The 26,793-nt window shown below is 37.4% G+C and overlaps 1 protein-coding gene across 3 annotated transcripts in view; it reads left to right on the top strand.

Moving 5' to 3' along the window:
- ITGAV (integrin subunit alpha V) overlaps nucleotides 1-26,793 on the top strand; it is an 86,871-nt gene that overhangs the window by 15,341 nt on the left and 44,737 nt on the right. For all 3 annotated transcript variants that reach the window (XM_019931553.3, XM_019931552.3, XM_004317274.4), the window contains exons 3-4: nucleotides 18,420-18,511; nucleotides 20,972-21,086. In XM_019931553.3, coding sequence (XP_019787112.1) covers nucleotides 18,420-18,511; nucleotides 20,972-21,086 — 207 coding nt within the window. The remainder of the gene's footprint in view (nucleotides 1-18,419; nucleotides 18,512-20,971; nucleotides 21,087-26,793) is intronic.

The raw sequence follows: 26,793 nt of genomic DNA, 5'->3' as shown, positions 1-26,793 counted from the left end.
CCCTTTCATCTCTGTGCGTGCTCCCCACTGGCTGAATCCAAGTGGGAGCCAGCGTGCCCGGCTGCCCATGAGTTCACACTGGTCAGCGTCGTGGGCAAAGAGCAGGGTGGGGAACGGTGGAGAGGAGACCTGGAGGGGCAGAGGGAAGAGAGCCGGCACCCCCCTCGCAGTTCTCCCCGATTCTGCCCTGGGTACCCCCTGCTGTTTGTTCTCTAGAGCAGCCAGAGTGATTCTTTTAAAATATTCAGATTATGACACTCCCGTTCAGATTCCACTAATGTTTCCCCATCTGTCCTGCAGTAGCCGAGAGGACTGAGTATTCCAGCCCACCATTTCTATCTTTACCTTCATCTTCTAGTGTTCTCCCCTTCTTCATGCTCTTCCAGCCTCACTGGAGCTCCTTGCAATGGCTTGTGAACAGTAGGCACATTTCCACCTCACCTTCCCCTGGACTGTTCCCGCTGCCTGGAGCATTGATCCCTCCAGTGTACATTGGGTGCCCCTCCACCACCTCCTGTGGGAATTGCTCAAGTGTTATCTTCTTAGTAATGCTCTGACCAGCTTATTTAAAATGCCAGTTCCCCTTTTCCCACTTTGTGCTTCCATCCACTTTTCAGCTTTATTTTTTCCTTAGTACTCACATTGCTATAGAAGTTATTTATTTTTAGTTAATGCCTCTTTCTTTCAATTAGGATATGTATTCCACCAGGATAGTTTTTATCTGTTTTGTTCACTGCTGAAATCCCAGGGCCTAGAACAATGCCTGGTGCCTGGCACAAGTGGTACCCAATAAATTGAATAGATGGATGAATGAATCATAAGAGCTTTTTCTATAGTGAGGAAATAACTAAAGTCCTTTCATTATATGTTTACAAATACGGATTTTTTGTTCTATTCTCTTTTTGTCCTTGCTTATGATATTTCTCTTAATCATTTTGTATAACCTCTGAGACTTCTCTTATGAAAAGAATATACAAATTGACTGCATTTTTTACATTGGAATTTTTATCCAAATAGTGTTTGAATTTAAGAAAAAAGGAGAATATAGTTTTCAATAATCTAGTCATGAGCATGTACATATATCTGGACACAGCACCATTAGACTGTGTCTTGACTGTGGAAGAAATGCTTACAACTTACAGAATCCACCTGAACTTTTCTCACACCTCTGTCCCATCTGAGCCCAAACACATAAACATCTCTGCCCCACTGATGCCTTTTATCTTCTCCGTTATCTCGAGGGAGAATAGTGGCTTTTCCCTCTTTCTCTCCCTCGCCCCTGTCTTGTGTTGGGAGACAGTAGCTGAGTGGATAAATGTGGTTTCTGAAGGCAAACTGCCTGGGACTCAAGCCCCAGCCCTGTAGTTTGCAGCGGTTTAACTTGCACAAGTTACTAACAGGTTACTACCCTCTCCCTGACTGAGGCATCAACCCTGCTCCATAGGAATGCATTAAATGGAATGAGTTGATTTACATGTGTTAAGACATGTAAAGTGCTTAGTGTAGGGACTGGGCACACTATCATGGCTCACTTAGTATAAGCTGGGGTTTTTTTTGTTTTGTTTCTTGTTTTTTTTTTGCGGTACGCGGACCTCTCACTGCTGCAGCCTCTCCCATTGTGGAGCACAGGCTCCGGATGCGCAGGCCCAGCGGCCATGGCCCATGGGCCCAGCCACTCCGCGGCATATGGGATCTTCCCGGACCGGGGCACGAACCCGTGTCCCCTGCATTGGCAGGCGGACTCTCAACCACTGCGCCACCAGGGAAGCCCAAGCTGTTTTATATTTTTATTACTTCTCCCTTCTCAGGAACCTTCTCATTTAACTCTATGTTCCTGCTCTTCCCCTGCTCCCTTCTTTTTTTTTTTTTTTTTTGAACTTTCAAACATGGTTAATTTTTTCCTACCTGGAAAACTAATCAAAACAGCTTTCCCTTGAGCATGTGTCTTCTTTTAGCCATTTTCCTTTCTCCTTTTCTTCACAAGCAGGGTATTGAACACGGTGCCTCTCTTCATCACTTCCCATGCTCAGCCATTTCAATCTGGCAGCTCCCTAAGCCCAGCCCAGCAGTGGCCCGAACTGCAATCGCTGGTGGCAGCCTCCTTCAGTGGAGACTTGATCCCTCATCTTACTGAACCTCTCTCTTATAATTCGCCTCACTCTTCATTCCTTCCATATTTAATGTCTCCACTCTTTGCCTGTCTGAAACTATTGATATCTTGTCCCCTTACTCCTCCTAACCTTTTTAAAAAAATTTTACTGAAGTATAGTTGATTTACAATATTGTGTTAATTTCTTCTGTACAGCAAAGTGACGCAGTTATACATATGTATGTATTCTTTTTCATATTCTTTTCCATTATGGTTTGTCACAGGATATTGAATATAGTTCCCTGCCTCCTAACCTTCTTGATACTCTTGTGGAGTTTACCCTTTAACTCTTCTTTCTTCATTCACTCCATCCATATTTGCTATGCATTGTTGTGTCATGAAAAAGAAATAGGCCATGGAGTCACACAGGCCTGGGTTCAAATCCAGACTCTGCCGTTCTTCCAGTGTTACCTTGGGAAAATTGCCTACCTTTCCACAGCTGTACTACATTCCCAGGGTGATCATGAAAAGTTTCAATTAGTTAGCTTATTTTCTCTACTTTATTGTGTTTCTGAATCCAGAGGAGACTTTAGTGCTTAAAAGGGCTCCATCCTCATGTTTTTAATATTTGGGAAGTAAAATTTATAAAATTATTTTATTTAAATTATCTCTTACATGATATGGTAGATATTACAACTGTTCATTAGTATCATATTTCTGGGAATAACCTCGAATTTCGGTAAGCCCCTGTGACTTTTGCTAGCCAATGAAACATGAGCAGAAGTGTGTCATTGATGGGTGGAGGTGTTTAGGAGTTGGGGCATTGTTCTGCTTCTTCTCTTACCAGATGCCATAGTGAGTAGTGATAGTGTAAATAATAGAACCTCCCTCAGCCTGGGTCCCTGAGTGAGGAAGACATAAAGGTTAGACTCTTACTGACCCACAATGTATGTGTATAAAATAATCCTTTGTTATTTTTGACTAATAGTTATTGGGGATGCTTGTTACTATAGTGTAATGCAGCCTAACTGAATAATACACGTAGGGATATTAAAGTTGAGTAAAATTATCAGTAGTCAGCTTTTGGAAAATGGTCATTAAAACTCTTTCCTATTCTGTATGCCAACTCGATCTTCTGTTAAGTTTCTTGTTCTGTTTTACTGGGTCCTGAGTGGCTAAGTGACTAGGTATCATTGCTTATGCTAAGAATAAGCCCCTGGTTGGTATATTGCATTTAGACTGGGAGAAACTGTAAATAGACTAATAAATACCTGATGGGGAAGCCATAGCTTTGGAGTTCCCTGAGTTCAGTGACTCTTACAACTGGCATGTCCTTTGCGGGAACTCTGGAAGCTCTGGCTATGGGGTCATTACAAGAGATACCATTCCTATGGGGCAGGAGGCTTTGAAGCATGGGTAGCTGCTGTACCCACCACATCTAGTTTCTTCATACCTGAGCTGTCTCCTGATGAGGCAAAGAGAAGAGCTCTGGACAGCTGTGTGTACTGCTGCACAGGGAAGTTCATGTAAGGACTCTCATCGGGGAGGTTATGCCTGGTTCTGTACTATAGCCTCTAAATAGATTGGTGCTGTGTGTGGCCTTTGGTAGTTTTGTGAGTCTGAAAGTTTAGATGAGCCCCGAGAAGACTTCCTGATAGTTGTTGCATCAACATTTGAAGTTTGTAACTGTTTGAAGTACTGCTCTAGGCTCATTTGTTTCTTGGGCTATTTCTCTTTAGAAAAAACAGAATAATGACTTTATCCCTTCCTGTAAAAAGAACAAACTTCAGCTAGCTCCAGGATCACCATAAAATTTTTTAGAGTAAGGTACTTTTTGGAGATACTATAAATGCTTGGCGTTAAATAGTATATTATCAATGTCCTTTCCCATTTCCTTCTTCTTCCTTTTAGATCAGGTTCTGCTATACAGGCTGTCAGTGCACTAAGTACAGCTCTTTTTCTTCATTTAGCTGAAATTTATACTTGTTTTCTTTTCTTTTCTTTTTTTTTTCTGGTTATCTTATGATGTGTTTGTTTTCCTGATTAGACTGTAAACTCTCCAGAGAGGGAACAGATGTGTTTCTGCTCACCATTGTGTGCTAGTGTATGGAGAAGTGTCTGGCATATGGTAGGTTGTATATGTGTGTTTATTGCATGCAGGTGTTGGGTTCTTCGTGCAAAGCAATAAAAATTGACTTTGGCTGAATTTTGCTGAATAGGAATTTATTGGCAGGATATTGGTAACTTGTAGCTTTCTGAAAAATGAGCAAGAGAAGCTAACAGAGGAACCAGTAGTGTAGGGTTTTATTGCTATTGGAATTGCTCTTACTGACTGTGGGGCAACACCATGGGAATAATTTCTTACCCATCCCTGGCTCTCTGCATCACTTGCTAGAGATTCAAAGCTTTTATGGTAGTATCTGACTGAGTCTAAGCCATATGCCTATGAAAGTCAGAAAAAGTCTATCTTATCTGGCACAGCTAAGAAATGATAGATTAGAGCTTGTTTAGAGAACTAAAACTTAGGGTCCTTCAAAAGAAGAAAAAGAATAGTAGTAAGAGAGTACCTTTTTCTCTTTTGGGCTGGAAAAAAAGATACTAGTCAGAAAACATCCTTTACAAATCCAGTGTGTATCTGTTACTGATCAATAATTCATGGACCAATTTTATGTTCTGTTTACCAAAGATGTACCTAGATATTAGACGATGTATAATTTATTAGGCCATTTTATTGTGGGTCGTCACATGCATTAAGACATGTAGTAGTAGCTAAGGAAGAAAGTCTGGATTTTGGTATTAGGATAGTGTAACACTTAGTTTCTTAGCTCTTAAAGAGGAAATATGAATACTTTCAGTGTGCTTTTCTTCTTACTCCAGGCATGATTTTGGGTAGAGGGAGAGGAAGGAAGATTTCAGAAATATGTTTGGAAGACCAATCTAAATTTACTTCATTTTAACTCTGAGAAGTAGACACAAATAGATTTATACCAAAATAAATGAGGCATACCTGGAAAGTATCTAATTCTGCTTGGGGCCTTTGAGGAAGGCTTCCCAGATCGGTTGGTGATATTTTAGGTAGCTAATAAAAGATGAGGTAGAATTCACCAGATGTGGAAGAGGGTTCCAGGTAGAGGAAACAATATATGCATAGATTAGTAAAAGATGTTTATGAAGGAAAATCAACAATTCCATGTGACCCGCGTATATGCATCTATCTATAAGATTTATATGTGCAATGTGAGAGAGTTGAGAGCATGTTCAGAAATGAAGCTGGAAGTAAACTGAGGGAGGATCTAAATGAACTTTAAAAAGATATTCTAAACCAGCAGTCCAATCAAATAAATTCACCATCAAGCCTAACACACACAAGAGCATTGTATTAAAAATAAAAGGATCTAGAGCTCAATGGGTAGATCTTGGTTCCTTGCCATGCTAAGTAGATTTGATGTGACCATTACAGAGAAAGTAACACTTTCAGTACCCATTCTATTAATTTTCTTAGTCATTATTTTTGGTAGAATTATACAAGTTACATGAAATAATGAATATTATCATGTGGATATCTCCAAAATATTGTAGACATGCCTTTTAAAAAATTAAGGGAAAATGTAGGGTTCTGCGATGAACAGTTTAATTTAGCAGAAAATTCAATCCAAGATGGTAAGCTTACTTAGTGCTTTGATTTTTGAATGGTATTTGTGCATTACTGAATCTGCAGCAATAAAAGGAAACCTCAGTCTAAAATTTCTTATTTCATGGATTTGTGAAACTTAGTTCCCAAACATGCTCTCTGTTTTTTCTTTCAAGCTTTTGACTTTTGCTTGTCTTTTTTGTTTTGTTTTGTTAACTTCTAAGCATGAACTTTATTACATTTCTAGTTGTGTCCTTTTGTGTGACTTGTCTTCTTTTTCTTTTTCCTGCTGATTTTCTTGATGTAATATGTAAAGAAAACCACAACTACAGTGTTAAAAAGGAAAACCTAGTGTCTTATTTTACATGCCTGTATGGTGATTGAAATATTATACCTTGCTTCAAAATACTAGTTGCCCACTTGGATTTTTAAACCCCTTCATCTAGTGACTCCACAAAATTTGTAGGGTTTTTTTTTTGTTTTTGTTTTTGCGGTACACGGGCCTCTCACTGCTGTGGCCTCTCCCACTGCGGAGCACAGGCTCCGGACACGCAGGCTCAGCGGCTATGGCTCACGGGCCCAGCCGCTCCGCGGCATGTGGGATCCTCCCGGACCGGGGCACGAACCCGTGTCCCCTGCATCGGCAGGCGGACTCTCAACCACTGTGCCACCAGGGAAGCCCAAAATTTGTAGGTTTTAACCAAGGTTTACATAATGGCTGAAAACTGATTTTCCCCTAAATTGACAGAATAATCTGAACTTGGAAACATTGTTGAATTAGTGAAAATTAAAAGGACATTTTGGAGTATGATTTGTTTGTTTTGTACTAAGATGATTTTTTTAAAAAAATTAAGGTATAGTTGATTTACAATATTATATACATTTTGGATGTATAACATAGTGATTCACAATTTTTAAAGCTCATACTCCATTTATAGTTATTATAAAATATTGGCAATATTCACCGTGCTGTACAGTATATCCTTATAGCTTATTTATTTTATACATAGTAGGTTGTATCTTATTCCCCTACTCCTAAAAAAAAAAGATGATTGTCATGTAGAAAACACAATTTATCTGAATGTAGATGTGGAAAAGTAGAACTTAAGCAAATCTGCTTTAGTTTAAGGATTAATGATCTATGTATTTTAGGAAGTAAAAATATTCTAAAACTGTATTATGTTGGTATACAAAACAATATCAAGAATATTTATGTAGCAGCCTAGGGGTAGTCTGTTATCTCAATTTTGTCTTCATGCCTCAATTAGTTTCTTATTGTTGTCATAACAAGTTACTATAATCTTGGAGGCTTAAAAACGACACAAATTTATTATCTTCAGTTCTGAAGGTCAGCTGTCTCATTGGGCCAAAATCAAGATGTCTGCAGTGCTGCATTCCTCTTGGGGGCTCTAGGGAAGAATCTGTTTTCATGCCTTTTCTAACTTCTAGAGGCCACCCACCTTCCTTGGCTTGTAGCCCCTTCCTCCGTTGTTAAAGCCAGCAGTAGCTGGTTGAATCTTTCTCAGGCTACACCACTCTGACACTGACTCTTCTGCCTCCCGGTTGTGACTATATCAGACCTACCGAGAAAATCTGCAGTAACCTTCCATTTCAAGCCCCTTAATTTAATCACACCTGCAATGTCCCTCTTGCCATGTAAGGTCACATATTCAAATGTAAGTTTCCAGGGGTTAGGACTTGGACATCTTCGGGTGGCGGGGTGGGGGGGGATTATTCTGTTACCACAGTGCCCTTTTAAATATTTTGTTTCATATTGGTTATACTATAAGCTACTTTAGGCACAGCCATGCGTATGTAAGTCGGCCTTGTTCCCTCTCTTGTTTTTGCTTTGGTTCTGTGGTTATGGGGAATGCAAACTAGAAGGTGAAGGCTCAGATTCAAGCTCTGACACGCACTAGATGCGACCTTGGGCAAGTGATTTAAGTTTGCCAGCCTCACTTTTTCCCATCTGTCAAATAAGCATAATACCTACCCTTCAAGTTTGTCATGTGCATTTAATGAGATAATGTCTATGAAGGTACTTTATAAGCGATGAAGCAGTGTACAAATGAAGAAAGGATAGTTTACATCATGCCCATACTACAGTTGTGGGGAAGTGAATGATTATGGAAAAGGAAAAAAACTAAAGATAATTGTGGATATTCTTAAATGGATTATATCTTGGTTTGTGTTGTAACCTCTGGTATGGTGGCATTTGGGAAAATCTCCTTGCAGCATGCTTTCCATTTTTAGGAAGCAGATGTTACTAACAGACTGACCATTGCCCAGTTTTCTTAATAGTAAGTCTTTTCTCAAAAGATAGACTGATGATGTGCACTGACAGAGGAGAACATGTAGCACCTGGCACGGTCAAAGTCTCTTTGTGTAGAAAGATGGGCTTGCCTGCATGATTGTTAAATACGTCCCTTAATAAAAGGAGAAGCGCCTATGTTTATGTTCCAAATTCAGTGAATGGATGTCACCTCTCACCAACAATATCTGTTCTAGAGAAGGTCAGAAGTCAGATCACTGCCCTGCCACCCAAATGGCTTGCTGGAACACTTATTACCTGTTCCCCTAAGGGCTTGGCCGTAGGCTGGGCAAACCCTGGCCATGCCAGTTTTCCAGTCAAGAAAGATGCTGTGGAGTATTTTCTGGATATTACAGCGCTTTGTATTTAATAGAAAATAGAAAACTTAGCTGCTCTCTGGCCTCTCTGCCGTACAGTTGCCAGCTCATTGCAATTAAAACAATCAGGCCATCTCAAAAACAGCCTCCGAAGTTTGCTTTTGTCCTCTAGGTGAATTTTCTGTCTTTCAGAGTGGTGTCTAGATATCTGTCCAGTTGCAACAGTCCTGCAAATTAGAAAGTTAAAGAACACAGAGAAAAATAGTCTCCCTTCCCTTGGTTAATACAAAATAAATTTATACTAAAGAATTATATATATGTGTGTGTTTTTTAATGAAACTGTTTCTCCTGATATAATCTGTTGTTCCCCAGTAGAGAATTATACAGTTGGAGAACTGGCAGGCAACCTAGAAATCAATTAATCCAATTCCTTTATTACTAGTTAGTTGTTATTTTAACTCATGCAGTTAGTTGGTATTTTAACATTTTAAATGTTTTACCAAAACTGAGTTCATGTATTCCTTTAAACTTATCCTCTTCCTGGCTCATTTTGACCTGACTCACACCCATTATTTTAAGACTTAACATTGACTTGGGTTTCTTTTTTTTTTTTAACTTTAGTAAAGAGTTTTTGTTTTAAAATGTTAGATGCTTTCAGGATCATTTCCTTCTCATCACTAGGAGGAAACAAACCAGCATTGATGGAGCAGTGGGTGTTTTCAAAGGGCCTGTATTCTTTGTGCTTGCTCCATGAGAAGCATCAGAATTGCTCACGGAAGGAGAGGGAGATTTTGATTCTCTGTTCCCCGTGGTGGTAATAATTCAATAAATAAATAAATGCCAGTCCCCAGTGAAATGAGCTTCATCATATTTTTTTCTGGCTCTACTTTTCTGACTCTTCTTGTTTGCTTTTAGAAAACAGTTATATCTAATTTTATATAAAAGATGTTTTTGGATAGCTCTAGGTAAATTAGTATCACTTTCTCATGTTCATAGACTGTGATTTCAGAACTTATTTTTACATTCACAAGTGATTAGTTTTTCAATAGTCTGTGGACCCAAACACTGGATTTAGAGACCTTTATCTCTTGTTATTTTAAGTCAATGCAATTATGCTTCTAGAGACATTTAAAGACACTTTAAAGTTATACAGCAAATCATCATTGCATTAATACTGATACCTAACCACTGCATATTGTCTTTCAGAGTTTCGTAAATTAAGAAACTGTATTTTCTTACTAAGTCAAAGAAGTTATTAACCTCCATTTTGATCTTCAGTAATATCTGGAATTTTGATTTTTTTAATGAATTATTTTTCACAGTATTCTACTCTAGTAGTTTGAGTACTAGGAAGTATAATGCTTATTGAATATAGGAAGAATAATGCTTATAAAAATTGCTAGGAGGAGCTTGCTCAATTTAAATGTTCTTGAATTTCATGAACTAAAACTTCTATGTGTGGGAGATGAAAATGTAAACAAAGTTAATTAAGAGGGGATGTGGAAGCTTGTAACTAAGCTTTTGTATGTGAAGATTATTGGATATGTATCCACACTACTGTTTTTTTTTTAACCTTTTAAAACATGGAAATAATGCATATTCATTGACTGAAAAAAATGATAAAACTTCGAGGGGCCGAAAGGAAATAAAAATCTCCCAAGTCCCATCACCCAGGAAATCAATGGCCATAGGATATATTTGGATGGGTGTGTATAACATGTTTGTGCATGTACCTTGTGGCCTTTGTATATACTGTGTGTGTGTGTGTGTCTGTGTGTATAAATATGTAAAATTATAATTTACTCAATTTATGTCCTATTGTGTTGGAGATAGATTTTTTTGCTGTTTTTAAAATCTATTATAACAGTGCTTTGAGCATGTTTATTAAGTGTTTGTTCATATTTTAAATTATTAGGATTAATTTCTAAAAATGAAATTTGGAAGTCAAAGAGATGTGTTTTTTAACGTACATTTGATAGATATTTGCGAAGTAGGAAAACATCGATACAACCTATCTCTGAACCAAACTTGATATAATCTTTCTTAGTTTGGTGCGTGAAACATTTATCTTGTTTTAACTTGCATTTCTGATTTCTAATGAGGTTAAGTCTTTTCTCATATGTTTATTAGCTCTTTCTGTGTTTTTGTTTTGTATTGTCTATTTGTATTCTTGGTCTATTTCCCTTCTGAATACGTCTGTTTGTTTTTTTTGTTAATTTTGAAAAAGTCTTTATTATATACATGCATTTCTGTCATGTGGCAGCTGCTTTTCTACCTGACAAGTTTGTCATCTTTTAAAAACAGTTTTATTGAGATATAATTTATCATAATATTCACCTGTTTTAAGGGTACATAATTATAGAGTTTTGCAGATATTATTATAATCTAATTTCAGAGCATTTCTATCACTCTCTAAAAAGAAACCTCATGTTCAATGCCAGCCACTGCCCAATTACACCCCCACTGATGTTAAAATGTGCTATTTAGGTACTACTGAAAAATGCTGCTAGTTATAATTATGTTACCATTGACTGTAATACACATTCATATTTCAAAGCTGTTGATATCTGAATATTTGCAGCTCTGAGTCAATGAAATACATTATTTCACAATAGCATTATGTTACAAATACATGATACTAGCTGCTGTCTGACTACTTTTTCATTTTCTCTCATGTTTCTTTTATAGTATTTGTAACTCTGAAAATATTTTATGTAATTCTTTATTATTTCTCTCCCTTGAAAGCAGGGACCTTATCTGTCTCATTTAACTGCTATATTCCATTCATTTAGACATAGGAGTTACCCGTGATTTATTTATTTAACTGAATGATCAAAGAGATTTCTTTCTCTGTCCTGTTAATTTTCACATAAATAAGTAAACCATATTGGGAGATTTTTCTTTCAGGCAAATTTGTTATAGGAAGTGTGACTGAGCAAAAGTGATGTTTGAGGTAAAAAGCTGCTTAAGGAAGACTGCAAATTGTCTATTTTATTAAAGGGTGAATATGGGATGGCATTTTTTTTTTAATTGAGGTATAATTGACATACTAGTTTCAGGTATACAACATCATGATTTGATATCTATATATATTGCAATATGATGAGCACAATAAGTCAATTAACATCTATCACCGTTCATAGTTACAAAATATTTTTTTCTTGTGGTGAGAACTTTTGAGATCTGCTCTCTTAGCCACTTTCAAATATGCAGCACAGTATTATTAACTATAGTCACCATGCTGTACATTACATCGTTTTAATAGCCACTTTTTTGGGGCAAAATATAAGCCCTCTGAGGACCTACATCATTATTTGTAAAGTAACAAATGGGAGCTGAATGACTAAATACACAGGTCACTTCCAAATAAAAGTTTACTGTTTTGCTTTTCTAATGTTTTGGCATTCTTCTGGCCTTTGGCCTTTTCAAAAAAGGTGATGTAGTCTTGTTGTTCCGAAGGATATTCTTTAGGCATGAAAAGAAGAAACAAAAAAATGTAGCTTTAGGGTGATAAAGTAACTTTGTCTTAAAAATAAGCATCTCCTGTAATTCTCCAGCAAGTTAAATGTTCGACAGTGTCTTTTCAAACCGTTGGAGGAAATGAGAAAAAAATGAGAGGAGTTGGTTACTAATCAGCGGGCAGAGTCTAAAGCTATGACAGTTTGCATCATCCAATATGCTTCTGTCCCGAAGTCTTCAATCACGGGAGTCTGATAAAGTGCAACTGGCAAGTTTAAAAGCTGACCAAAATAGGTGTTAAATTTTCAAGTCTCTGGTGATGTACTTGCTAATTAACTTTAAGATTCTCTAGCAGCATTTCCTTCTATGAATTTCCGAAAGTGATAGTATGGAGTCCTTTGTTAATTTACATAATATGGGGCAATTTCTTCTCATTTTTGCCATTGTGTGAGACACTCTTTTTCCTTTCAATTTACTTGGGAGATCAGAGCTAATATTTCAAGGTGTTTTACAGAATTATGGACAGAAATCATTGTTCTTTCTCGACTGTTCCCTGAGGAAGCATTTCCTTCAGCACTGGAATTTCTGCAGTTGTCTGTACTCTGTATCCCTTTCAAGGTTGGTGGCATGGTCCAAGCAGCCTGGGGAGTTCCGGCATCACTCGAAATGGTGACTCAGGGCTGTGACTCAAAATATTTACTTCCGTCATGTGCCCTGGATTAGCTGCCAGTTTCAGCCAGGTCATGAATGAACTTCTTGTCAGTGTGTTTGGAGAACAGGCTTTCCTTTTCTTTCTCCCCACCCACCTCTATTCACACTTCCTCTGAGTGAAACTTCTGCCTGAGGTTGAATTGGGTATTTTAAGACTTGGTCTCTGGATAAAAAAGTTCTGATTGGTAAAGAAGAACTTCCCATTGAGCAAACTTCTTAAAAAGATGGTAATTTGAGGTTGTGACCCTGTTGAAGCTGAAGGCGTTCAAAGCAATGGGTGATAACATATTTTTTTGGAAAACTGTTGACCAAGTTTTGGCTGCCAATATATGCCAATGCGTTATAGCCAAATACATTTGACTTCTTGTGTTTGTTAATGTAATTGAAAACACCTTTAATCACTGGATGCTATAAGATACGGCTGTTGTCTTGGTTTTTCAAATATACTTTTTAATCAAAAAGAGCCATATTGCCTGGTGCTTTTTCACCTTTGACTGGTGCTGCTTCATTTTTCTTAAATGCTGTGGGTAAATTGCTTGCCATATTGGAAAGAACTATGGATTTTTGTGTATAAAAATATATATACAAAATATATGTAAAATTTCTACTTATTTTCCAGGACATTTTTTTAGCTCAAGCTAAACCTGATGTCCACAAAGGCAGATAACCATAATCATAATGGTAGGGGATGTTTTTGATGCTTTTTTTAAAAAAACAGGACATAGAACATGGTAGCAATGAGAAGCACATAATACCTGACCATGCATAGCAGCGTCCTATGCCACCACTTACAAATTTAGAGAAAAGTCCATTTGTTTAGGAAAACTAAAATCTATGGAAGCAGTTTTTCAAAGTAGTAGGAAGAGAATGGGATAACATTTTACAGAGGAAACTTCTCTTCCTCCTTTCAGAAACATAACTGAAGAAAAATTGCTTAGCATAGAGGGCAATTCAGAAATGCCATGAAGTCCACTCTTAGCGTTGCATGAAAGCTCTTGACCACTGTTCCCCTCTAGACCCTTTTCTCTAGTCACAGTGAACAACTCACAAGTCTCTAAAAAATCCAAGAATATCCACTCCTTTGTTTCTTTGCGTAGGATCTTCTCTTGGCCCAGAAAGCATTCCCTCACTTGTACTCTGCCACCCTTTTCCCATTACTCTTTACACAGTCCTCTACCATTGCTCCACTGTAATTACTTGTTCCCATGACTGTCCCTTGTATCAGATATTTCCTTCAGGGGCAGACTACCATTTCATCATGCGTTAGGGTCATGGACAGCTACACCTGACTTTTCAGTTAGGGTTTGGATCAAACATGGAAGCAATAAGGTTTTCTAGGTCAGAGGCCCTTGGGTACAGAGGCCTACAGGGCTTGTGTAAGGGACTGGGGACTCAGGGTAAGGGAACTCTTACATATAGAAATAAGTTTATCTTGGAACCTTGATTAAAATTTAGCCATTAGAATAATACTCTATATTACATACCATTTTCCAAAAGGTTTATCATCTTCATTTAGCAAAGAGCTCATGCTCAGATAGCTTATAATGAACTTCCGTGTATATTGGAAGAGTAAGTAGATGTGACTTTGAGGGAATATGTAAGTCTCTTAAATCAAAATAGAAATATTCCTAAACTTGAAACTGAAGGAGATACAGGGGGTTGATTAAATAAACTGCTGTACAGCTGTATAATGTTGTACTCAACAACAATGAAAACGGTGCTGTAGGTCTACTCTTATTGACATATTGTTACAGGGAAGAAAGTATATACATTTACATATATAGTAATAGCTTGAATTTTTTTTAATATTGGCTTAATATCTACTTTGCATAAAAGGATATGCATGTATTCCTAAAACAAGTGTTTAAGAATAGACACTAAAATGTGATCAGAGGATATTTCTTTATGGTGGGATGGTGGTATTTAGATTCATCTTTACATATGGCTTTATTTTGTGTTTTATGTTTTCATTTGTTTTGTAATATTTTTAATGATTATTATTAGAGTACATATAATAAAGAGTACAAATAAAGAGAAATAGAAGATATTCTGTTGTTGGCCTTATAGTACATAATATCTGTACTTGCTAACTGCTGTACTTTTATTTTGAAAAATTTTAAACTTACACAAAATTTGAAACTGTAATACAATGAACAATATACCCTTCACCTAGATTCAAGTATTCTTGCAGACATTGTGAAACTTTACCTCAAAACACTTCAGCAGGCAGTTCCTCATAACTGGGACTTCCCCTTATATAACCACAGTACTGTCATCATCATCACATACTAGAAATATGTCATTATTACAATACTGTTATGTAATAAAGTCCATTGTAACTTGAAAAATTTCTTCAGACACAAGATTCAATCAAGGATCACATCTTGCATTGGGTTGCCATAGATTGTTCTCTTTTAATCGTGAATCTTACTTTTTTTGTCTTTCATGACATTGACATTTTTGAGGAAACTTTACCAGGTGTCTTGTAGGCAGGAATATTGTATTGGCAAGAATATAGTGATGTTGGGTCTGCATGTCTTTTTTTTTTTTTTTTTAAACAAATAAATTTATTTATTTATTTATTTTTGGCTGTGTTGCGTCTTCTTTGCTGTGCACGGGCTTTCTCTAGTTGCGGCAAGCGGGGGCTAGTCTTCGTTGTGGTGCATGGGCTTCTCACTGTGGTGGCTTCCCTTGTTGTGGAGCACGGGCTCCAGGTGCGTGGGCTTCAGTAGTTGCAGCATGCGGGCTCAGTAGTTGCGGCACGTGGGCTCTAGAGCACAGGCTCAGTAGTTGTGGCGTATGGGCTTAGTTGCTCCATGGCATGTGGGATCTTCCCAGACCAGGGATCGAACCCGTGTCCCCTGCATTGGCAGGTGGATTCTTAACCACTGCGCCACCAGGGAAGTCCCTACATCTCTCTCTTTTTTTTCTGAATCGAAGTTTTAGAGTATGAGGAAATACATGGAGTCTTAAATTAATTTGAGTACCACCTCTCTAATATGGTACTTTCGTTCATGGAAGATTTCCTCTAATATAGAAAAGTTTTGCTTCTGCTTTAACATCTTTAGGGTCTTGCTGAAAAGGCTGTTTTAAATGAAAGCAGAAGCAGGAGGTAGCAGTTGTGATAATGCTGTACTTTTTGTTCAGATACATTAGATCATAAAGTCAGTTCCCTCAGGCTAAGCTTACCTGAGTTTATCATGATGCTTATGGTCTCAAGGGACAATGAATAGAGGTGAATCCCTCCAAGCACCGACTGTTTCACTGTCATACTGTATTTCTCCTGCTTCATTAATGTAAGGGGGGAAAATGCCTTTATTTCCTTTGTAGAAAAGAATAGAATAGAAATCCAGTAATACAGTGAGAGAACACAGTTAGCTTGCAGTGGAATTTTTTAAAAATTCTATTAAATAACTTGTAAGCATATATTTTATGGCTAAAATCCTTGAAAAAACTATTAATTGAATCCAATTCTTCCAAGGGCTGAGCTTCTTTGTAGTTGTAGGTTAGTCCATTTTGGATATAGCATTTTGTTTTTAGAACATATATTACTCAAACTGTGCTAGGCTATACTGCAGTAGCAACATGGTTTGGTTTTGTTTTTTAATATACAAACAAATCCCAGATCTCAATCACTTAAAAAAGGATAATTTCTTGCTCATGTCATCATCTTGTGTAGGTCATTTGGCTATTCTTGGTGGTTTAGAAACTTGGACTGAGGCTGCTTCCATTAAGGGATTCCACACCATCTATTCTTTCAACCTCATGGCTGGGAGAAAGAAAACATGGAGAATACCTATCCACTGTTTTTGTTTTATTTTGTTTTTTAAAATGAAATGACAATTTGAGATTTCACATATAAGTGATATAATGAAGTGTTTGTCTTTCTGTGTCTGGCTTATTTCACTTATCATAATGTCTTCTAGGTCCATCCATGTTGGTGCACATGGTAGGATTTCTTCTCTTAAGGTTGAATAATATTCCATTTTAATTATATACCACATTTTCTTTTTTTCATTCACTTGACCATAGACATTTAGGTTGCTTCACACCTTGACTATTGTGAATAATGCTTCAGTGAACATGGGAGTACAGAGGTCTCTTCAAGGTAGTGGTATCATTTCCTTCAGATATATAACTGGAGTGGGATTGCTGGATCATACAATAGTTCTGTCTGTAATTTCTTGAGTAGCCTCCCTACTGTTTTCCATAATGGCTGCACCAATTTACATTACCAGCCAACAGTTGTATCAGGGTTCCCTTTTCTCCACATCTTCTGATAATAGCCGCCTTAATTGATATGAGATGATATCTGATTGTGGTTTTGATTTGCATTTCCTTGATGACTACTGAACTCATATCCACTCTTAACTGACTTGAATTGGAAGGGACACATGCCACTTCTGCTCTTAGCAGAACTCATTTTATTGATAAAAATGAGTTATGCGGCTTTAACCTAACTATGGGAGGATGGGAAATGTAAGGGAGCACGTGAACTGTTAGGTGATCTATAGGTCACTGATGTGTGAGGTCGGCATGTGAACATAGGCTTCAAAGGCAAGCCAGCTACTGTTGGGAAACTTTGATTCATATGGTAAAAGGCATGTACTAGCTAGTTTGTTCCTCCTTCCTCCCTCCCTTTACTAGTAAATGGTGCCTTTGTGACCACTGACAAAAAACAGTGAGTGGTGTTTAGACTACAGATAGAGGACTTTGGAAATTGACACATTAAAATTTTTTTTGCAAAACAATGAAAATGTTCAAAGAATAGTACAACTAATATGTTAACACCTTGCCTAGATGACATCTGGCATTATTGAAATGATCATTAATTATGTATAACTCTTCAGTTGGTCTTAAGTCCTCAGAATGGAATTGAATAACCATAAGCACTACCTTAGATGGGTGGGGTTTAGGGAGTAGATTTAACCAAACCTTTTGATGATATTAACATGTTGGCTGGCATTCTTAAAATTGACACTTGTCTGATGTATTTGTCCAATACAGTTATTGAAATATATGTTTATAAGGAATGATTATTATAAACAGATTTTAAGAGGAACAGACTGGACTTTAAAAACAGTCTCTCCTTCCCCAAATACTTTATGCATATATTTCTGTAATTTTTTCATTGACCAGATCAAGAGCTTTCTCATGGAAAAGATTTTTATCTTTATCTTTTTAAATCTACAGTGCTTTACATGAGTGCCTGTTATATCAGGAATAATTTCCTCAATAATGTAGGCTGAAAAATAAGTGTTTGCATGTAGTGTGCCAAATCGAATTCTTTTTCCAACCAGCCAAATCATGTGTTCTGGATTCTGACTCACATTATAATGTCATTGGTAAGATCTTAGTCTTTTACTAAGTGTTACTGTAGTGTTAGCTAAGTGTTTTACTAAGTCTTTAGTCTTTGACTAAGTGTTAGCTAGTGTTCTATAAAGGTGTTTCATAGCCTTCTATTTTTGTAAATATCTTCATGCCACAGAAAGAAGTTCTGGGAGTACAGAAGGTAATCATAAGTGTTTGTTTAATAGTTAATTTTCTTACAATTTAGCAACTGGAAAATTTCACATGCTGTTACTTTTTCACTTCTGCATTATGATAATTGGTAGGATTAATAACAAATCTGCATTGTGATAATTGGTGGATTAATAACAAATCTGAGACACTTCTAAGTCATCCTGTGTTTTATTTTTTCTAATTAGTTGAAAATCCCCAACGTGTATAAAGTATATGAGATAAATAGCCAGTGTACTATTTGATTAATCAAAGGCACACTAGTCATAAACCTGGTTGGATTGAAAGAAACTATGTTATACTAAGTAAGAATATTTTGTTTCTCACCCCTCACAGTTTTTTTTTTTAATTATTTTTTAACTTAATTTAATTTTATTTTAGGCAATAGAGATTATGCCAAGGATGATCCGTTGGAGTTTAAGTCTCATCAGTGGTTTGGAGCATCTGTGAGGTCAAAACAGGATAAAATTTTGGTAAGTGTTTTAGATATTTAATAAGTTAACTTTAGTCAATTTATGTGGGAACACAGGAAGTTTTATGCTTGAAAGCTGATAGTAAAATTCAGTGTGCTAAAGGGCAGAGAGTTTAATCAGATCACTTAGCTCTGATCAAAGGCCACCCCTTCTAAGGATACCCTCTCTCTCACCCTTCACAGACTTGGCTTTTGCTACTTTCACCTTCATTCCTACATTGTTCATTTTTTTTGCCCTACTCGATGGTTCCCATCAGTTTGTTTCTATCTATCCAGGTTTAGGAATAGTGTGCTGTTGATTAATCAAATGCCCTAGTACCTCCTCTCCTTACGAATAAAACACCCCTGCCTTTGCCTCATCGTCCCCTCTGCTACAGTCCTCTTCCTTTGCTCCCCTTTTCAAAGACTTGTTGAAAGTGGTTTCTGTAGTAACCATCTCCACTTCCTCACTTCCCATCCTCTTCCCAACCCCTCCTGTCAGGCTCAGGTAGGCATGGGCAAGGTCATCCTTGACTTGCAGGTCAAGAATACTTTTCTTGCCCCCTCAAAACCATTCAACAAGGTCATTTGACCCATGCTTTTTGAAATACTTTTATTTCCTTGGCTCCTGGGACTCTGTACTTTTCTGGTTTTCCCCTTTACCGCTGGTCGCTCTTTGCCATCTCCTTTAATAGCTCTACTTCAGCTGAGCTTCTGAATGTTGAGGTGTCTCTGAGCTTTGTTCTGGGCCCTTGTCTTCTTCAACTACACCTTTTACCTAGCTGCTCCTATCCTATCCTGTGGCTCTGAATACAATCTATATATCATAATCCCCAAATCTATAGCTCTAGCTCTTAATTCTCCTTGGATCTTTAGAAGTTGTATTTCCAAACTACCAATTTGACATTTTCATTTGTATATCTCATATATTATTCAAAATGAATGTGGACCAAAATGGAACTGTTACCCTCCATCATAAAGGAAAAACCACAAAAATAAGTATTTCCGTATAAACTTCCCCATCTTAGAGGCAGGACTCTCTACCCCATCCACCAGCAAGCCCTGTCAGTTCTGTCTCCAGCTTCCGGAATATATCCCACGGCCCTCAGTAAATCATCATCTCCACTATTTCTACCCTGTACCAAGCCACCGTCGTTCCTCACCTGGGTCAGTGCAGTGGCTGTTCTCATCCCTCTGCTTCCTCTCTTGCCCCAGCTACAACCCATTCTTTATAGAAGGACCAGAGTGAACCAGAGCATTTCACCTGCCTGATTCAAACAGTCAAGCAGCTTTTCATCCCTCTCAGGGTAAAAATCTCATGCTCATCCTAGTTTTTATAAGCATCTGCGTAATCCAGTCACCAGCTGCTGTCTCTTTGGTATCATCTCACTCCACCTCACATGTGTAGCTATACTAGTCTTTTTACTCCTTCCATACCAAGTCATTTCAGTTAGATCCTTAGTGTTTGTCCCTCTGCCTATCTTATGCTCATCTTACTGCTTTTCACTTGGGCTGGCTCCTTCTCATTCTGATTTCAGCTCTACTTTCATTTCCTCAGAGAGCCCTTCCCTATTTTAACGACTTGCATAGTATTTATTATTTTCTTCTTTTTTCCATCGGATTGTGGGGCATCAGGGAAGGATTTGTTTAGGAAGTGAAATTTCGGCAGAGCTTCAAAGGATGTGTCAAATTTTAGCAATTGGAGGTGAAGGGAGAGGTTGAGAATGGTGGCATTCTAGGCAGAAGGAGGTACAAAGAAGCAAAAATATGCAGAAGTGGCAAATACTCCACTCGGGAACATCAGGTACATGTAGAGAAGTGGCAGTGATTTCTTACTTTAAGTTTTTAGGGTAAATATAAAATAGCCCAGTGTTATCTGTAGTGTTTGTATTAAAATGTTTTGCTTCAAAGGATATTATAGAAAATTCATTGAATTTTTTCCAGCAAATTAAACTGTTATACTTTGGTAGATTACTATGCTGTTAAAAAACATGCATTCTACCACTTTTACATGGTGTTGAAGTCTATAAATCTGAAAGCAAAAAGGTCATAGTTTATTTGGAAAGTAAATAAAATAAGCACTGCAAATTCTTTTACTCTCTTCTTACTTGATAAATTATTTGCTTTATAACTTAGGGATATATTCTACACACATGAGAGTGTTGTTTAGTTAAATATTGATTTCGTCTGTGCCCTTCAGTTTAGCACCTAACGTCAAGAAAGGTGCTACTCAAAATAATGATTTTGCTATTTTGAAAAAAAAATACCTAGACTCCAAATATGGCCTTTAGAAGCATATGAGAAGAGTACTTTAAAAATCTTTATCCACTACTGTGATAAGGAATTTAAGGTAAAGGATAGGTTTGATTAATTTTTATAAATGCTTATAAAGCTATATTGTAATCTGAGGTAGTATAGATTATATGAAACACTAATTTTTTTCAGAGAATTTGTATGTGTGGACTACCCCCTTTGATTTCAGGCCTGTGCCCCACTGTACCACTGGAGGACTGAAATGAAACAGGAGAGAGAGCCTGTTGGAACATGCTTTCTTCAGGATGGTACAAAGACTGTTGAGTATGCTCCATGCAGATCAAGTATGTATAGGAAATTGACCAGCTTTTACAAAGAGGTTTGGGAAGCCTAGGCTGTTAAAAAAGTGTGTGTGTGTGTGTGTGTGTGTGTGTGTGTGTGTGTGTGTTAAAATTTGTAGACATACCGTGCTGTTTGATGACAGCAAAATGAAGGCAATTTTATTAATGTAAAGAAATTTAGAATATGCAGTCAACAGGCTTATCTTTCTCCCTAAGAACTAGTTTTCATCTTCCTTGGTCAGTAATAATTAATATTTGATTTTGGAAATCTGCATTTTTAGTCACTATTAGTCAAAAGGTGCTCCCTTGAGCTTCTCTAACAGAGATGCAGACCCCACAGCTAACGATTCTGATTCAGCAGGTCTGTGTCAGGCCTAGCCACCTTCATTTTTAACAGACTCTACAAGGTAATTCTGATGGATACCAAAATTTGAGAACTGCAGCTCTATATTAATAATGATGTTAAAAGTAAAAAATAATTGTCATAAGGAGCCAGAGTTTTTATAAGAAGGTGAAACATTGGGGTCAGGAGCCAGAGTCTGAATTTCCTTGCTTTTAATCAGTCTCTTTGTCAGTCTGTCGACTAAGCTCACTCCTCTTGATCTAAAAGATCTCACCCTGTTCTCTAATATTATTTGAAATTTCCAATGAAATTTATATTGTGGCTAAAGATGATTTTGAGCACTTGTAATTCTGATTATGCTTTTCCAAACTCTGTATACTTTTTCCTTCTTGGAGGTTGCAGTCCTTTTGCTTCTCCACTATTGTTGAATTGGCCACCACTCCAGATCCTCTTTATATCAGAAACATAAAAATAGCTTCTTGAAATGCAGTGTGGTGTTTATACCTGGACCACTTTTTAGGCCATTACTTTTTCTGTTCCACTGGTCACCAAGTAGTGTAGTAAAGAGAATTAATAACAAAAGTACAACATGTAAGACTCTTATTGCTAGACTTTTTTTCCATGTTAGGTAACTTGTGACACCAAAGTATCTATTTAGTCTTCAAAATTCTAAGCAGTTGAACCTCTGAGAAATTGCAAAATGATTTCATGAAACACTTATTTGTTAGCCCACTGCCCTGGCCCTACTTGTTGTAAGTGGGAGGTAAACATGAAAAGAATGATACATACCCATAACCACTTTATTAGAGTAGGTCAGAAAGCACACCCTGCGAGAATGGAGGAGGTGGGCAGATGTATCCTCAGTGTCTGACTACACCACCTTCTATTGGTGTTTTGGTCATAGTACTGTTGTCTTTGGTGGCATGTGGAAAATGTGAGGACTAAATTTGTGTTTTTAATTTCTGTATTGCAAAAATGTTCCTATGGTGAGAAGATAATTTCGTAGCTCTGAAGGATGAGCTAACCCTTGTGTGCCAGGCTTGTAACCTATTGTTTATGTGATGGACACACCTGTAAAATCACCTTTATTCTTTTCTGATACATGTGGGAACTGAGATTCAGACAGTTGAAGTCATTTTTTTCCTACATCTTATGGTAGTGAGTGATCTAATGAGGATTTTAACCCAGGTCTGTCTTATTCCAAAGGAATCTTTTCCCTGTATTACTAACAATAGAAAATGTATTCCATTTCTATTTCCTCTGTATTAAGCACAACTTTTCTACAGAGAATACTGCTTTCAAAAGTGCAGGTTTGGGGCTTCCCTGGTGGTGCAGTGGTTGAGAATCTGCCTGCCAATGCAGGGGACACGGGTTCGAGCCCTGGTCTGGGAAGATCCCACATGCCGCGGAGCAACTGGGCCCTTGAGCCACAACTACTGAGCCTGCGCGTCTGGAGCCTGTGCTCCGCAACAAGAGAGGCTGAGATAGTGAGAGGCCCACGCACCGCGATGAAGACTGGCCCCCGCTCGCCGCAACTAGAGAAAGCCCTCGCACAGAAACGAAGACCCAACACGGACAAAAATAAATAAATAAATTTATTTATTTAAAAAAAAATAATAGTCACAGGACAAGGCAGCTCCCATTCTACCATTTAACAGCTTAGAATACTATTCACATGTCATGAAAATTGCTAAACATTACAAGGGAAACACTTTAAAAAAAAAAAGTGCAGGTTTGGATAATTCCTGATGTAAGAGGACAAGAACCCTTCTGAAAACAAGCATTCTAACGATGATCCCTTGAGGATATACTGCCATGTTCAGCTAGTATTTTTCATCATTATGCCTCTTCAGTAACGACCAGTTCTCTTCTTAACATGTATTTAAAGGATTAAGACTGCGTGATGTAGCTGCTCATAATGCTTTCACTTATTTGGTTTAAGCACAGACATTTTAACCTTATTTTCTGAAGTATTTAACATCCAAATCAGATCAGCAAACTATGGCTTGTGAGTCTGTTTTTGTAAATAAAGTTTTATTGGAACATAACCACACCCATTTGTTTACATGTTATCTATAAAGGGAGAGTTGAGTCCTTGCCACAGAGACTGTATAGCCCCTAAGCCTAAAACATTTATTATCTGGCCCTTTACAGAAGATGTTTGCTGATCCCCGATCTCAATAGTAATACCTCAAATATTAGAAAAAGCAGAGAGAACAATCTTAAAAATATCAAAGTGAATGCCTTTCTTCTTAATAAGCTGGCTTTCAATATCTCTTGATCATTGTATGTACTTTAGGGCTCAACCTTTGAAGTATTAAGCTACCTGCAGCCCACAGTGCAAGGGGCAACCTGCCCAGAGAAGAACGCTCAAGAGTGGGAATCTCAGAACTTGGGTTATATTCTTGCACTCTGCCAACAACCTGTATATCTATAGTCATGGGTGATTCATCACTGGTAAAACGCTGATTTAGGCAAAAGACTTCAGAGATGCAGTTTTTGTATTTTATGTCTTTTTCATACTTCAATAAATTGTGTAACCCAATGGCTGATTTTACACGAGGCTGCCAGTTTTGTAGGGCTACATTGCCAACTTCTTGATAACTGCTTGTTTTGGTGGTGGTAGTTTGTGGGTTTTGTTGTTTGTTCATTTGTTTGTTGTTTGCTTTCTTTTTTTTAACACCTTTATTGGAGTATAATTGCTTTACAATGGTGTGTTAGGTTCTGCTTTATAACAAAATGAATCAGCTATACATATACATATACATATATCCCCATATCTCCTCCCTCTTGCGTCTCCCTCCCACCCTCCCAATCGCTCTAGGTGGTCACAGAGCACTGAGCTGATCTTCCTGTGCTATGCAGCTGCTTCCCACTAGCTATCTATTTTACATTTAGTAGTATATATAAGTCCATGCCACTCTCTCATTTTGTCTCAGCTTACCCTTAACCCTCCCCGTGTCCTCAAGCCCATTCTCTACGTCTGTGTCTTAATTCCTGTCCTGCCCCTAGGTTCTTCATAACCAATTTTTTTTTTTTAGATTCCATATATATGTGTTAGCATACGGTATTTGTTTTTCTCTTTCTGACTTACTTCACTCTGTATGACAGACTCTGGGTCCATCCACCTCATGCTTTTGTTTTTTGTTTTTTTTTTTTTCATGCTTTTGTTTTTAATGTGACCTATATGGATCTGTGGAACGTCACTCTATAAAAGTTTACCTTATTACTGATTATGTTTGCTTTTGGCTTCTCATTACTGTATCTATGACCATTCTTGGCATTATACAATAGGCTAAATGTCTTTCTGTTCTAAAAGTGCCTGAACCACAAATCATATGATTTAAATACTCTTTCATCTCCATGCTCAGACTGAGTCTTTGTTCTTTCTGTCTACTTTCTGATGATAATGTTATTTGCATATAGATTTTTCTCAGTTGTGATTTCTAGTTTGTTTTTTCTTCCCCTTGATGGTTGCTTAGGGAATTATAAATGCACTGCTGGCTTGAGATAGTGCAGCCTAGTGGTGTAGACACTCCTCACCTCAGATCCATGCTCTTTTATTTACTAGGTGGTTTACCATAGTCAAGTTCCTTAATTTCTGTGAGCCTCAGTTTTCTTATATGTAAATTGTGACTAATAATAGTATCTCTCATAGAATTGCTGTATAGATTTTAAAAGATTTTAAATGCTTTAGTACGGTACTGGGCTCACAGAAATTAAGGGCTTGATAAACATTAGCTGCTCTTACTATCATAACCAATAACATTATTTATAATATTGTCAGGCTTAACAAATAGCAGAAATATTAATTGTCCATAGAAATAAAAACAAAAGCCTTCACTGAAATAGATTATAGTCAACATAAAATTCTTTACATTCGCACTGTTTAATAGGTACCTGTTAAAATTTTAAAGGACGGTTATGTTTCTAGCTGGATGTTCTGGGAAACCAAATAAAGTAGATAATTGTACAGTATGATAATCAAAAAGGATGTCTTTATAAATAGCTTGAAATAGTTCCCCAGATGCAACTTGAATAAAGGAAATAAACGGCTGACTTGAGGTCAGAGCAGAATTCCTTAGTATGATTCACTAGACACTGGAAGCCCCAGCCCTGCATTTTCCCATTGCCTCTTGGTTAGAAAAATTTACATTGGGGTAGCATTATACTCTTGAGGCTATTTTCTAAAAAAAATTCTAAATTTAGATATTAAGTGTGTAATCTTGGGGCAGTTCCCAGGTTTTAAAATGGGTTCAAAATTTTAGATGGGAGTATTTGACAAAAATTCTTGCAAGTTGTCCTCATGACTGAAAGTAGATATTTTTGGTTCCTGTATTTGGGTGGCAAATACAGGAATACTATAGCAAAATTATTTAGATATTGTGACATTGACTACAAGAATTCCTTGATGACTGAAGAGCAGCTGTTTTTCATTGTTGCTTATTATCCTCAAAATAAAACAAGGAAGAGTTTTCAGGCTCACTGTTACTTCTAGGTACAGTATTACTCATGATTAGAGTTAATTTATTATTAATTAGAGTTAATTATTATTGGCCAATTTAATAATTGAGTATAAAGGAGTAAAACAGTTGAGTCTATTATCATTTGGAGAATACTTAAAAGTGTCATGTTTAAAAAAGTTGACTTTCCAAATGTGTTGTGAGAGTAGGAGTAGTTTTCGTATTTTGCTCATTGCAGAATATTAAATTAGGGTCTGGCCATCTCCCCAGATTCTGAACTACTTTTTTTCAGGTTTGTTGTTGTTGTTGGATATAAGTGTATATATAGGAAATGTATCAGGAATGTAGGTATCTCCTTTAAGTATTCATAATAACTTAGTGAAGACCTAACAACTGTAGGAGAATAATAGTAAGAAATAGAAATTTCAGATGGGAGTTTTTAACTCAAAGATTACAACTCATCATTGTTTTATGAAATCAAAGTATGAGTCATAACCAGTAATTTTTAAAAAATGGAATGAAATATAATGTGTGTATGTTGGGTTGTGTGGGCTATGATATAAACTATAATCTTGTGGGTTGTGGTTAAAAATAAAAAGTTTGAAATCCACCATCTTAGGTGATCTTTCTGTCCCCTGCTGACTGGTCCAGGTACTTTCATCTCTCTCTGTTGCCATTTCTGATTAATGGGTGCTGGTAAACATGCATACTAACTTTTTTTGTGTGTGTGTGGTATGCGGGCCTCTCACCACCGTGGCCTATCCCGTTGCGGAGCACAGGCTCCAGACGAGCAGGCTCATCGGCCATGGCTCACGGGTCCAGCCGCTCCGCGGCATGTGGGATCCTCCCGGACCGGGGCACAAACCCGTGTCCCCTGCATCGGCAGACGGACTCCCAAAAACTG

The sequence above is a fragment of the Tursiops truncatus genome, chromosome 7 (assembly GCF_011762595.2).
Source record: "Tursiops truncatus isolate mTurTru1 chromosome 7, mTurTru1.mat.Y, whole genome shotgun sequence".
Lineage (NCBI taxonomy): Eukaryota > Metazoa > Chordata > Mammalia > Artiodactyla > Delphinidae > Tursiops > Tursiops truncatus.
Note: the sequence above shows the minus strand (reverse complement) of the source record. Positions and strands in the feature narration are given on the sequence as shown.